General features: G+C 39.2%; 1 protein-coding gene across 6 annotated transcripts in view; it reads left to right on the top strand.

Moving 5' to 3' along the window:
• The window catches only part of syne2a (spectrin repeat containing, nuclear envelope 2a), an 89,328-nt gene extending 76,747 nt beyond the window's left edge, over positions 1–12,581 (top strand). For all 6 annotated transcript variants that reach the window (XM_079583881.1, XM_079583877.1, XM_079583878.1 and 3 more), the window contains 16 exons: positions 565–731; positions 2,749–2,911; positions 3,236–3,423; positions 4,121–4,271; positions 4,551–4,733; positions 4,820–4,957; positions 5,080–5,274; positions 5,619–5,844; positions 7,989–8,077; positions 8,277–8,403; positions 9,010–9,212; positions 10,036–10,230; positions 10,320–10,448; positions 10,573–10,764; positions 11,770–11,819; positions 12,010–12,581. In XM_079583881.1, the coding sequence (XP_079440007.1) occupies positions 565–731; positions 2,749–2,911; positions 3,236–3,423; positions 4,121–4,271; positions 4,551–4,733; positions 4,820–4,957; positions 5,080–5,274; positions 5,619–5,844; positions 7,989–8,077; positions 8,277–8,403; positions 9,010–9,212; positions 10,036–10,230; positions 10,320–10,448; positions 10,573–10,764; positions 11,770–11,819; positions 12,010–12,217 (2,604 nt within the window). In that variant the 3' untranslated portion in view covers positions 12,218–12,581. The remainder of the gene's footprint in view (positions 1–564; positions 732–2,748; positions 2,912–3,235; positions 3,424–4,120; positions 4,272–4,550; positions 4,734–4,819; positions 4,958–5,079; positions 5,275–5,618; positions 5,845–7,988; positions 8,078–8,276; positions 8,404–9,009; positions 9,213–10,035; positions 10,231–10,319; positions 10,449–10,572; positions 10,765–11,769; positions 11,820–12,009) is intronic.
• Positions 12,582–12,682: the final 101 nt, after the last annotated feature.

Here is a 12,682-nt window from a genome sequence, read left to right as displayed (position 1 = left end):
ATCATCATAAGTCGACATGAAATCGCAGAGCTTGTGCAAACATATCCACATCACTGTGATCAGATTTTTTTTTCTCACCGCTGTAATTTTTTGTTGTGTGTTTATTATTACGTTATTAAGAGGAAAGTACATTTACAAAAAAGAGAGAGAGAGATTTTTGCCGTGAGTATATCAGGGCATTGACTGCAGTTCACTCAACGGCCACCGGTGTCACTAATAACAAGGGTTTCTGAATTCTACATACTGTATAGCGTACATATATTGTGTAACTGGTGATGACAACCAGACGCCTTCTGATCAAAGTGAGTCAGGCCGGACTAAACAAACAGGTGAACCCTTAAAAGCAGTGGAGAAAGTGAAAAGGATCTGGGCGGCTGAGGGGGTCAGTGTGAATAATTGTTCCCCTCTTTTAAAGAGGTCCCATGCTGAGAGAAGGAATATAGTTTTGACAGCTGTCAGACCCATCCAGAGACAAAGTGCAGTTAGTGGGTTTTGTTTGGGGTGGATGTGTTAATGACTAAAGCACATGAAAGGCCAGTGTTCATTGTGTACCTCTCACTTCAGGACTGCATGGAGGAGATTAACCTCTTCAGCGAGAACAAGAGCCACCTCAAGCAGCTGGGCGAGCAGCTCCTATTGGCCAGCGACAAGGCTAAGGAGGCAGAGATCCACGGGGCCTTACGCGATGTCAACGACCGCTGGCAGCACCTGTTTGACCACATTGAGACCAGGTGAGCAAAAAACAAATGAGCTACACTGAACTGTGTTGAAAAAAAAAAAAAAAGCGTGTGTCGAATAATTGCTATACTTGAATCAATTTCGGCCTGGTGTTTGCTATTGCTCGATTGATTAATGGCTGATCGTTGTCCCAGTGATCTCCCAGTGATCAAAGCTCTTTGTTTGTTTGAAAGCCTTTCATTTCTGGTTTCCATTCAAGGATTGATTGATTCATTCAATAATTTGTGCATTTATTCTTCATTTCGTCCTTTTGGTGATAACAAAGCTCTTGATTACACATTTACATTAATGTTTGAGGCATTTAACAGATGCTTTTATCCAGACTGACTTAAAGCGCTTTAAACTTTACATGTGAGGCTGTTGTGATCAACCAGTTAATAATTACAGTACTTCCTTTGGTTCTATACGTGGACTCTCAGCTCAGGTTTTCTTATACCGGTATGTGAGGAAGGTGGGGCTTCATGGACAAAAGTTTGGGAACCACTGATCTACAGAACCAGTAAAATGCTCTATATCTTTCACAGATCTGAAACCAACATTAAATGCATAAACAAAAAATAAATGGCAATCGGAATGGGATCAGTGCTTAAACAACAAATTACGTGAAATAAATCTTGATGCTTGGAAAAAAACATATATTCCATTTTGTAATGCATCCAAAAAAAAGGAAAGGAATAAAAGTTGTAGTATTAAGATCACTAAAACTTAAATAAAAGTACATTTAAAACACACACACACACACACAAGCACGTAACAAAATTGCTTAAAACAAACTTAAAAAAATTAAAATGAAAAAATGAAATCTAATAAAAGCCAATTCAACATAAATAAATACTATAATTGTATATAAATAATACTAAAATAACACTGATGTTATTACACTGATACTAAAATATACACAGTGTTATATAATTCCTTCAGCATTTGATATGATCTTCAGTGCTGTGGATGGTTACCACAGCTGGCACATATGCTCTCGTAATCGTTAATTGGAAAATTGCAACTGACTGAAATGAAATAAATTTAAGTTGGAGTATTCTGCCCACTCGTGCATCTCTGGTAATGAGCAAGCGGACAGTGCTGCCAAAGAAGCATTATCTACAGAACCAGTAAAATGCTCATTTGTACATACTGAGTGTATGAATCATGTGGTGGTCCTAAGCAAACCGAAAAGAACATACCTCTCAAATTGTTTGTGACCTCAACAACCGCTTATGTAATTGGTCAGTCCTGCGGTGTGACGTGCTCTGGAGCAGCCAGATGGTGCTAATACTGGAAGCAAGGGGGAATTAACGTAGCCCTCACTAGTGTAGTTTGTTTCGGCTTTGCCATATGGCATGTTCAGGCTTCTCTAGTCCCTCTGTATAGCTCAGATTGGGTGGAGGGGGTTGTGGGGGGCAATGGTCTGTCACCTCATATTAGCTCTTATGAACAGGGGCACAATGGGGCTAAATGGACAGTATGTACTCAGGCACGCTATAATCACCGCCGGCCATCTGCAGGTATGGCTGTTCAGACAGTTTGAGAGGTCACGCGGTCACTCAAACAGCGTAACCAGAAGCTTCACACTGTCACACTTAAATGGTTCTATCTAATCCCTATGGGACAAACAACCTTTGTCTGTGTTTCACGGTGATCTGACCTGGGGTTATCAGACCTTTTTCTAGTCATGTTTTGCGGCAAGTGGAGCGTGCTGAACTTTGACATGATTGTATTACTAGGTTCCTGCCAAACTACACAGTCTCAGATACCAAAGAAAACATTTATTTGGCTGATTTATAATAGGGTTAGTACTTTTTCTTCTTAACAGAATATGGCACGCAATGTTTGTTTTCACAGAAAATACTTATTTTTTTATCTACTGGAGAGATTATGTAGGACTTTTGGACGCAATCAGGTTTTCATCAAAACGTTCAAGGTTGTTTATGGTATTACAACTTTTTCCAAAATGATCTTTTTAAAAATGCTCTGGATTCTAAAAGAATATGCTGCTGCCTCTATCTCTCTAAGGGTGAAAAAGCTGACCGAAACCCTGGTGACAGTACAGCAGTTGGATAAGAACATGAATAACCTTCGCTCTTGGCTCACTCGCATTGAGGCTGAGCTGGCCAAACCCATTCACTACAGTATCTGCCATACTGATGAGATCCAGAAGAGACTGGCCGAGCAACAGGTCAGCAAATCAAGAGATCTTAAAAATACATAATACAAGATCCTGGTTCAATCAGTAGAAATAGTATCTAAATATCCTTAAACAATGCATATTTCAATATTTTTTTATTATATACATTTTTTTTTTTTCGTGGTGCAGATGTCAACACATCACAACACTTAGAAACAACTATTAATCGTAAATATCAACAAGGCTTGTTTTCAGATAATATTTATTGAATGTGAATTTTGTCTTGTGGGACTGGCAGATTGTTGATTATAATTAAACAGATTTTTATATTAAATGCATAAACAGGTGAAAAATTGTAAACATGTGCGTGTTTAGGACCTCCAGCGTGACATTGAGGTGCACACCGAGAGGGTGACGTCTGTGCTCACCCTGTGTGACGTGCTTCTGCACGATGAGGACGCCTGCAGCAGCGACGGAGAGAATGACTCCATCCAGCACACCACACAACGCTTGGACCAGCGCTGGAGAAATATCTGCTCCATGTCTCTGGAAAGGAGGCTGAGGTACAAGTATGGCCATTTACCCAGATGACTCTAAACTCTATCACTGCTTACAGATACTTAGTCAATCTGTTGCATCCCTTTATGGGAAGGAAATCTCAGTTCACACTTAGACTCACACCTACTCAGTCTGGGATAGCTGTAAATGTTCTATTGGCTTGATAAAAGTTGTTCTTTTTAATACGACACTGATGCTGACGGGTGCCCCCACACTAACTGATGCGCCGTCGGATCTTCGACGTTTGGATGTATGTTTTAGTAAATTTTTTGGGGAAAAAAATATTCTTTCTTCAGTTTATGTTGTTTTTGTAATAAAGGACAATCTGATCTACATCCTCTTATGTTTTATTTATTTAAGGGATTTGTTTTTAAAAATAATTTTAAAAATCAATTAAAATCAAAGTTTGAAAATGGAATTTTTTTAAAATGGAAAATGGTTTTCAGAATAGTGTGAAATCACAACTTAAGTTTATATATTGTATTTTTTTGTACATATCAGAGTAACTAAACACTATTACAATATACTTCAGAACTTTAGATTCTTGTTGCATTGGAAGAATTCAAATTTTATACTTTTTAATAATGTAAGATAAATTTATAGTAATTACAACATTTTAAATAAAATATTAAATTGTTATTTTATGTTTTGCTTAAATATAAATTTAAATAAAAGACTACTTGTTTTTAATCACTTTTGCAGGATTGAGGAGACTTGGAGACTGTGGTGTAAATTTCAGGAGGATTATTCTTCGTTCGAGGACTGGTTGAACGTAGCTGAGCGCTCCGCTGCCGAACCCAATTCATCAGACGTCCTGTACACCGACGCCAAAGAGGAACTCCAGAAATATGAGGTTTGATTCCAACAAAAGGCTCAAATAAGAAATATATATATATATATGCAGTATATATGCATCATTTAGTGAATGTCAAATGTTTAATCCTGCTGTTTTAGAAACACGATCAGTTATTAGGAGAATAACAGATTCCTCAAGCAATCATGTGTTGGATGTCTGCAGTTTCTCATTTACTGAATGTTTAGTCATTCAAAATCATATTGTGAAAGGTTTCTAATGTTTAAAACACACCTGTTAGTTTTTATGGTCATAGAAGTGTTTGGTTTCTCGTTTTAGGGTTCCCAAAGGCAGGTACATGAGAGCCTGCCCCAGCTGGAGATCATTAATAACCAGTACAGGCGACTGGCGCGGGAGAACCGCACCGATGCTGCCAGCAGTCTCAGGACCATGGTGCATCAGGGGAACCAGCGCTGGGACGCACTCCAGAGGAGAGTGGCTGCAATACTGCGCAGACTCAGGGTGAGGACACTGACACACTTTTTTATGTTATCTATGCGTTTATATTTCCCTGGGTGCTTATACAAACCTCTCCCAACTTCATTTAGCATTTTACAAGCCAGAGAGAGGAGTTTGAGGGAACTCGCGAGAGCCTTCTTGTCTGGCTGACTGAGATTGACCTCCAGCTGACCAACATGGAGCACTTCTCAGAGATCCATCTTCAAGACAAAATGAAACAGCTCAAGGTTAATCATCAGCGTTTCATTTAAATTCAGTCATTTAATCAGTCCGTAGATGAGAACAAATGAATAAACCAAATGTAAAATTTAGGTGAATTTAATTGAACTATATTACTCTCCCCCTCCAGAGTTTTAAGAAGGAGATCACTCTGAACACCAATAAGATCGATGCTCTGATCGTGTTTGGGGAGGGTCTGATTCAGAGGAGCTGTCCTTTAGATGCCGTTGTGATAGAAGATGAGTTGGAGGAACTGCACACGTACTGTCAAGAGGTGTTTGGCAGAGTGGCCCGATTCCACCAGCGCCTCACCAGCCTCCGTCTGGTATTATTCACATTCACTTTTCTTTTCATCCTCTATACAGTGGCCCCTAACATATTTTGACATGTTTGAGTCTTTTTGTGAAATAGTTTCCTTGAGAAGTGTGTTTGTGCTGTATTATCATTTAAATGTTAGGGGTCAATAAGATAAGAAATTTATGCTTTTTTTCAGCAAGAATGCATTAAATTTATCAAAGTAAAGACATGTATGATGTTACAGTTCACAAGATTACCATTTCAAATAAAAGCTGGTTTCCACAAAATCAACTGTTTTTCAATCTGTTTTTGATCAAATAAATGAGCATAAGAGACTTGAATGATGGTGTTTTCTCTCTGAAACCACTGCAGGAGCAGCCAGACATCTTTGATGGTGAGCGGTCCAGTGAGAAGAAGAGCACCCCTGCCTCCAGCCAGCCCTCCATGTGCTTGTTATCACTGCCTCAGGAGCGCTCAGGCCGTGAAACCCCCGTCAGCGTGGATTCCATCCCTCTAGAGTGGGACCACACCGGAGATGTTGGCGGCTCTTCTTCACACGATGAGGAAGAGGATGCTGCATTCTTCTCTGCCCTGTCAGGTAGATACAAAATTGGCCAAATCCAGCGCCTTGATCTTTCTTAGAATTACTTATTATATCGACTTGGTACCTATTGACAGCATTGTTTCCTGGCAGACTGATACAAATCTGTGCACCAGGAAATTAACACATAAACAAAAAACAGCCAATCAGATGCAGCTTTTGCCAGTTGTATGTCCATTGGCATGTCATCTGAGGCCGAGACATACTGCTGTTTTTAGCCATTCCCTTTCTCTCCCTCCAGATTTAGAGGTCACAGAAAAAAGTCCTCTTTTGGAGAGCTTTACGTAGCCCTCCATGTCCCTTTACATGTACTTGGCTTCAGTTGTGCACCAGATCTCATTACCTTTTTTTGTTGTTGCATTCACATGTGTCCAGTCCCACATCTCCCAGCCTTTCATTCCCTGTCCACATTATTCTCTCTCTCTCTCTCCATCCTGTTCCGTTCCCACACCAGTGTCGATACTCTTATGTATTGACTAGGTTTGCTGGATCATCAAAGGCCTGGTATTTTTTCCTTTCAGTGCAGAATTTTCTCCCTCTCTTAAATCAAAAGATGCAAGTGTCCTCCCCTCACCCTGCTCTGCTATGTGCTCTTATCATGAAAGACTTGGGCCTGTGATTAGGTTCTGTTGGTTAAGAGGAGGGCTGAGAGCTGGGCATGTCCAGATCTCAGGGAGTTTTTGAGAAGGTTGCGTCCCCAAGGCTCATCACAGCTCAGCGCACCTGCTCATCCCCCTCCACAGCTTTCATGCTCATGCAAAAGATAATAACACTCATTTAATCTAAACTGCGCACTCTTGAAGCTTTGCTCATTACTGGAGAAGCGTACATGATGTACCACCAGTGTGTCAGTATGTGAAAAATGTTTGTTTGATGCTTTTGCTTTTAAATGGGTTGTACTTTTATCCTGAAATGTACTTATAATTGATTTAGATTTTATGCCAATAACATTTGTGTAAAACATTTTATGTTTAATGACCATTTTCCACCCTGTCTCTGGCATCCCTTTGAATGGAATGGCCTGTTTTTGCCCCTCTGCCTTTACAAACACACATTTTGTATGTAAAATGGGTAACTTTAAAAGAGCTTTGTCTGCTGAGACTCATGCTGTGGATTTGCTGTTGGATTTAATATAGTTCCAACTTCACAATCCTGCAACAACAGCCTCTTCACAAAGCGTACAACACGAGTAATGTTAAATGTTACTTTCAAATATTCTTCACAAACTGTTCAGATCAGACTAAAATTATCAGGAACATGACCATTCAAACATTTGGAGTCAGTAAGATTTTTTTAAAGAAGTTAATACTTTTTATTTTATTCAGAATGTACACATTAAATTGATCAAAAGCAAATGTAAAGACATTTATAATGTTACCAACTATGTACAAGAACGAGGGGAGCTTTAAAATGATCTTACACACCATTTATGTTTTAAGAAAAGTCTGGGTGAATTGGTTTTATATATAACAAAAATATACAACATATTGAACAAAAATCTTCTATCTGGGTTCTTAAGGAAAAGGAAAGCTTTTCCATCACACATGTATATTGTGTAATATGTCTATCCATTCATCATCTGTAGGCGTCTCTGGTTTTAGGCATTTCCTTGTAGTTTCTTTTTACTGGCTACCAGAAGCATTAACATCAGCTTGTTATCTTTATTATTCCACCCCTCAAAAGAAATACTAGCCAGATATAAAGATTCACAATTAAAAGTAATCGTAACCTCAAAAACAGCCTCCAAATTTCCTTTAACCCCTTGCCAAAACTGGGTTAATTTCTGACACTCCCAAAAAACATGATTATGGTTAGCTTCCCTGTCCCCACATCATCTCCAACAGCAAGCACCCTTCCCTTTGTTTTGTTTTTTTCTGTGTTGGCGTAATAAAAAACCTAATAACAATTCTCTCCACATGGCTAAGCTTGCAGATTTCCCTTGTATCTTACAAATTTTGAATGCAGATCAATTTCAATATTTTGTTTTCCCCACTTGTGCTGAAACTTTGAATTTGATATGACCCCTGTAAAAACAAAATAGTTTTACACTACTTGTGTCTATTTTTATTTTACAGCCAGAATGAAATGTCTGTCCAGAGCATTGAGTTAAATCTCTCTCTCCCTCTCTCTCTCACTCACAGGACAGAATTGGCTCTTTCAAAACATACCTGAAAGGCACCCGGACTCTGCCTCACCTACACACACAAGCACACATTTTAAACAAGGCTACGTAAGTATATACCCTTTTCTTTTTAACCCAGTGCTTTCATAATTACACAATTTTGCATGTTGCCCTTTTACCCATCCAGACTTTGCTAGCATAAATGTGGATTCTCAAGTAGTATCATAGTATAATTTTGGCCTGGCAATGTTATATAAATGCTAGTATAAACGTAGGCACATGTGTGATGTGTCTGTGCTCTCTGCAGGTCCAGCTGATGTCTGAGTGCAGCGGCAGCATTAAGAGTATGAAGAGGGTTTCTATGATCCTGGATGATGAAGAACAGCAGGAGGAACAAGGCCTCACTGGCCTCAGCACTGCAGACAAACAGTCAGGTACAGACACAGAGGGACATGAGGATGTCTGTCTAGTACTAGTCCTTTTTTTTTGTCTAGTGAGTCATGTAACAAAATTCTTCACAAATAGTTGGGTACAAGCACTGATGCAGATCACATGTACAGGGGACTGCTTTTTTTATTTTATTTTTTAAGATAAGTATAAAAGCATAAAGACTTATTTATCAAAAATAGCACATACTGTATTTACAGCCTAATGGATGGATAGTTGGGTAGACAAATGGATGGATAAACAGTTGGATGAGTGGATAGGTGGGTAAACAAGATTGGTGGATGGATGAGTGGATGGGTAGATAAATGAAGGAATGGTGGATTGGTAAATAGGTGACTGGGTGGGTAAATTAAAGAGTAGGTAGTTGATAGACGTGAAGGTATGGATAATGAAATGGGTGGGTAAATAAAATGAGGATAGATAGATGGATCAACACATTTATGGATGAATTGATGGATAGAAAGTTGGTTAGACAAATGGAGGAATGTATGGATGTATTGATGGATATGTGGATAATTAGATGGTTGAGTAGATAGATGGTTATATGAATGAAATGAATGGTGTCCTGTGAATGTGTCCTCTTTCCTCCGCAGGAGTGATCGAGCGCTGGGAGCTGCTGCAGGCTCAAGCTGTGAGTAAGGAACAGTGCTGCACCAGAGACCCCCAACAGCTGACCTCTGACCTGCACGACATCACTTCCTGGCTGGATCGTGTCACCCCTGAGCTGGATAGACTGCAGAAACCCGAGACATCTGCCAGTGTCAAGGTTTTAGAAGAGAGGGTCAAACAGCTTAAAGTGAGTGTCTCAGTTACAGTAATACACTGCATCTAATCACATGTGAATCATTACCGATACACCTTCATTGATGTTCTTAATGCGATTCATATTATTGATGATTAGGTAGATTATTCATTGTTGTCAGTCACGTTAGTGCCGCAGAGACCTGGAGGGCAAAGCATCCATTGAACTGTAGCAGAAGCCTGTCAATTTCCCACGTTTCAAACAATGAATATTTCGATCTCCTCTGAAAAGATAAAAACAAAGATAGTGAACAACTTGCAAGCTCTCCAAATACAGCACATGTCATAGTAAACCTGTCATTCTAAAACACTTAACATGATTTTTTTTTTTTACTTGGCTTAATGTACTAAGAAATATTAACTTCAGTGTATTATACGTATTGCTGATGCATACTATATACAGGTAAGCTGATGAGTCCAGTATATGAATGCAATGCACTCATTTTCCAGCCCTAAAAAGTTTTCTTTATAATGGTTGTCTATCGAAAAAAATGCCTAACTGAAACTTTCTAGTTTAGTTTGAATGAATTTGGTCCTCCAATTTCACTGTCTTGGTACATTAAGCCACATTAAGCATTTTTCTATGGGAAAAAGTATACTGTATACTGACTTTTAATGTCTTAGTACATTTGTACTTAGTACAAACCGGATACAAATTAACTAGTGGACAGCGGAGGAAAGCCTTGTTTTGCCCTCATGGTTTTGCGCTGCTATAATGGTGTGATGTCACGTGAAAACTATGAATAAGTACAGTGACTTGAAAGTTAAAAATATATATATTATTGTCTTTACACGCTGGTTTGTTTCTCATTACGCAGGAAATGCAGAAGACATTCGCCTGTTATAAGACAATGATGCTGTCTCTGAACCTGGGTGGGCGAGAGCTGCAGCAGGGGTCCACTGGACATGAGCTTCAGGACGGCCTGCGAAACATGAATCACCGCTGGACAGAGGCTTGTGCTGGCCTTGAGGGATGGGAGGACAGTCTACGCAACACCCTGGGACGCTGTCAGGTGATAGAACCCTCAATGAACGTCTATCGTTTGAGTTTGATGCCACATGAAACTTTAACCCTCATCACTTACCATCTGCCCTCATGTAGGAGTTTCACGGGATGGTCCACTCTCTTCTGCTGTGGCTGGCCCATGCAGAGAGCAGGCGCTACACTGTGAACATGGACGACCCTTCTGTGCAGCCCTCCATGCTTCAGGAACACGGGAACACGCTGAAGGTGAGCCAGAGAAACCGGCTGAAACATCAGCTTCTCCATCTAAGACTGTTCAGGCATGGATCCCATCTCTAGTTCGTGTTGTTACTCGTGGTCTGAGCTTTTGTTCTGCACCCCCTGGTGGCAGGATCTGGCAGAGGAGCTGCAGGGCAGGCAGGAGCAAGTGAGCTCCCTGCAGGAGATCGTCTCCGAGCTGCTCCCCGAGGCTGCTGGGGAGGACAGCGCTGAAGCCAGGGAGAAACTCCACGTCATCGGAAGCAAGCTACGGCTGCTGTCACGTCAGGTCGAGCAAGATCTCCAGATGATTCAGGAGAGATTGGTAAGGGCGTTTTGCTAAACATTCTCCAGTCATTTACACAACAAAGAGTAAAAAAGGGAAGCTAACTGAGGGGACACTGTACAACATTCTTTTTACCAATTGTGAAAGGGAAAAAAATGCTGTCACTTCAATGCAACACATGAATTAATAATATCCATTTAAATAATACTGTCTTTATAAGCACATTTTGCTGAAAAATGCACTGATACCTATGGGACTGCAAAGCTTCACTGAAAGAGGGGATGGAGCTTAATCAAGGGTCAATTAATAGCCAGTTTATGTTTAAAATTTTAATCAAACCTTGAGGATTTATTAAAACCTTGAACATTTCAAGCCCTCAGAAGCACATTTCTCTTCTCCTTAATTCATAGACTTTTTTGTATAAACAAATTAATACTTTTTCCAGCAAGGACACATTAAAATTATCAAAAGTAAAAAAATAAAGAAGTGTTTCAAATAAATGCTTCTGAACTTTCAATTCATCAAAGAATCCTAAAAAAAAGCTCAAACATAAAATTATAAATATAATAAAAGTTTTTTAAAAAATATTATAAATATTATATTATATTTTCACTAAAATATGAAGCATCACAACGGTTTTCAACTTTGATAATAATAATAAATGTTTCTTGAGCATCAAATCAGCATATTAGAATGATTTCTGAAGGATCATGTGACACTGGCTACTGAAAATTCAATGTATTCAATTAAAAGAAGTATTTCACAATATTACTTATTTACTGTATTTTGATCAAATAAATGCAGCCTTGGTGAGCACAAGAGACTTACATTAAAAATATACATTAAAATGATTTGATCTAAGAGTAAAATTTCCCCCCGTCATGTCAACAAATAAATGCACTGAACCAGGATAAGGTAGTTACTGTTCAGTCGTACTATAAATAATATTTCAATGAAAAGTATATTACATGCTCATGAATTAGAGCGCTAGGATCTGGTTGAGTAGTTTTCATTTGTGAACTGTTGTCTGTCATGTGCTTGCAGGAGAACACAGCTGATGCTGCAGGAGACAGGAAATCCACAGAATGCTCTCGGTACCGTTGCACACACACACATTTTTAGCCTTTTTACATTTTTAATCGATAGTTAGAATATATTAAAGAAGTGTAGAATATAAAAAATATGCACAAAAATGCACATACCCAGTATTATATACACATTACATTTTGATTTTGGAAAACAAAGAGCAGCAGTAAAAGTAAAAAAACAACAATTCTGTTTCAGGTCAAAGCGTGAGCCATCCCCTCAGCGTTCATTCTTCTACCGGGTCCTGCGAGCGGCGTTCCCTCTGCATCTCCTGCTCCTCCTGCTGCTGGTTCTGGCCTGCTTGGTCCCTCTCTCTGAAGAAGACTACAGCTGCACCCTTTCTAACAATTTTGCCCGTTCTTTCCACCCCATGTTACGCTACACCAACGGTCCTCCTCCCACATGAGTCCCTCGTCAACTGTCCTCACATCACTCGATGGAGCCGTTCTCATGACTCAGACGTGCGGTGGAGCACCACGTGTCCAAGCAATATTTTTAATGGTTGTATTTATATAATTGATTTTTATACTATTTATTCCCCTTTGAGAGCCATACTACTGAGATATTTTTTGTTGTTGTTAATGTTGAGTTGGATGTGATCTAAAAAAAAATTCTCTTTTCTTATCACAATGCTGTAAAGAAGTCAATCATTGTATGAGCTTGAATGTAAATCACTGATCTTTTTTTTTTCTTTTTCTTTTTTGTGAAATATTTCTAGATTTAAGCACATCATGCACTGATTAAAGATTCTAAGAGTTTGCAACTGGAAAGGATGATCTTTTCATCCACAGTTTGTGATGTGACATGATGGGTGGCTGCTATTTTGGGATTATGGGGTCTTATTTTTTCAATTTTGATATGGTCTGAATCA

The sequence above is a fragment of the Phoxinus phoxinus genome (assembly GCF_949152265.1).
Source record: "Phoxinus phoxinus genome assembly, chromosome: 16".
Classification (NCBI taxonomy): Eukaryota; Metazoa; Chordata; class Actinopteri; order Cypriniformes; family Leuciscidae; genus Phoxinus; species Phoxinus phoxinus.
Note: the sequence above shows the minus strand (reverse complement) of the source record. Positions and strands in the feature narration are given on the sequence as shown.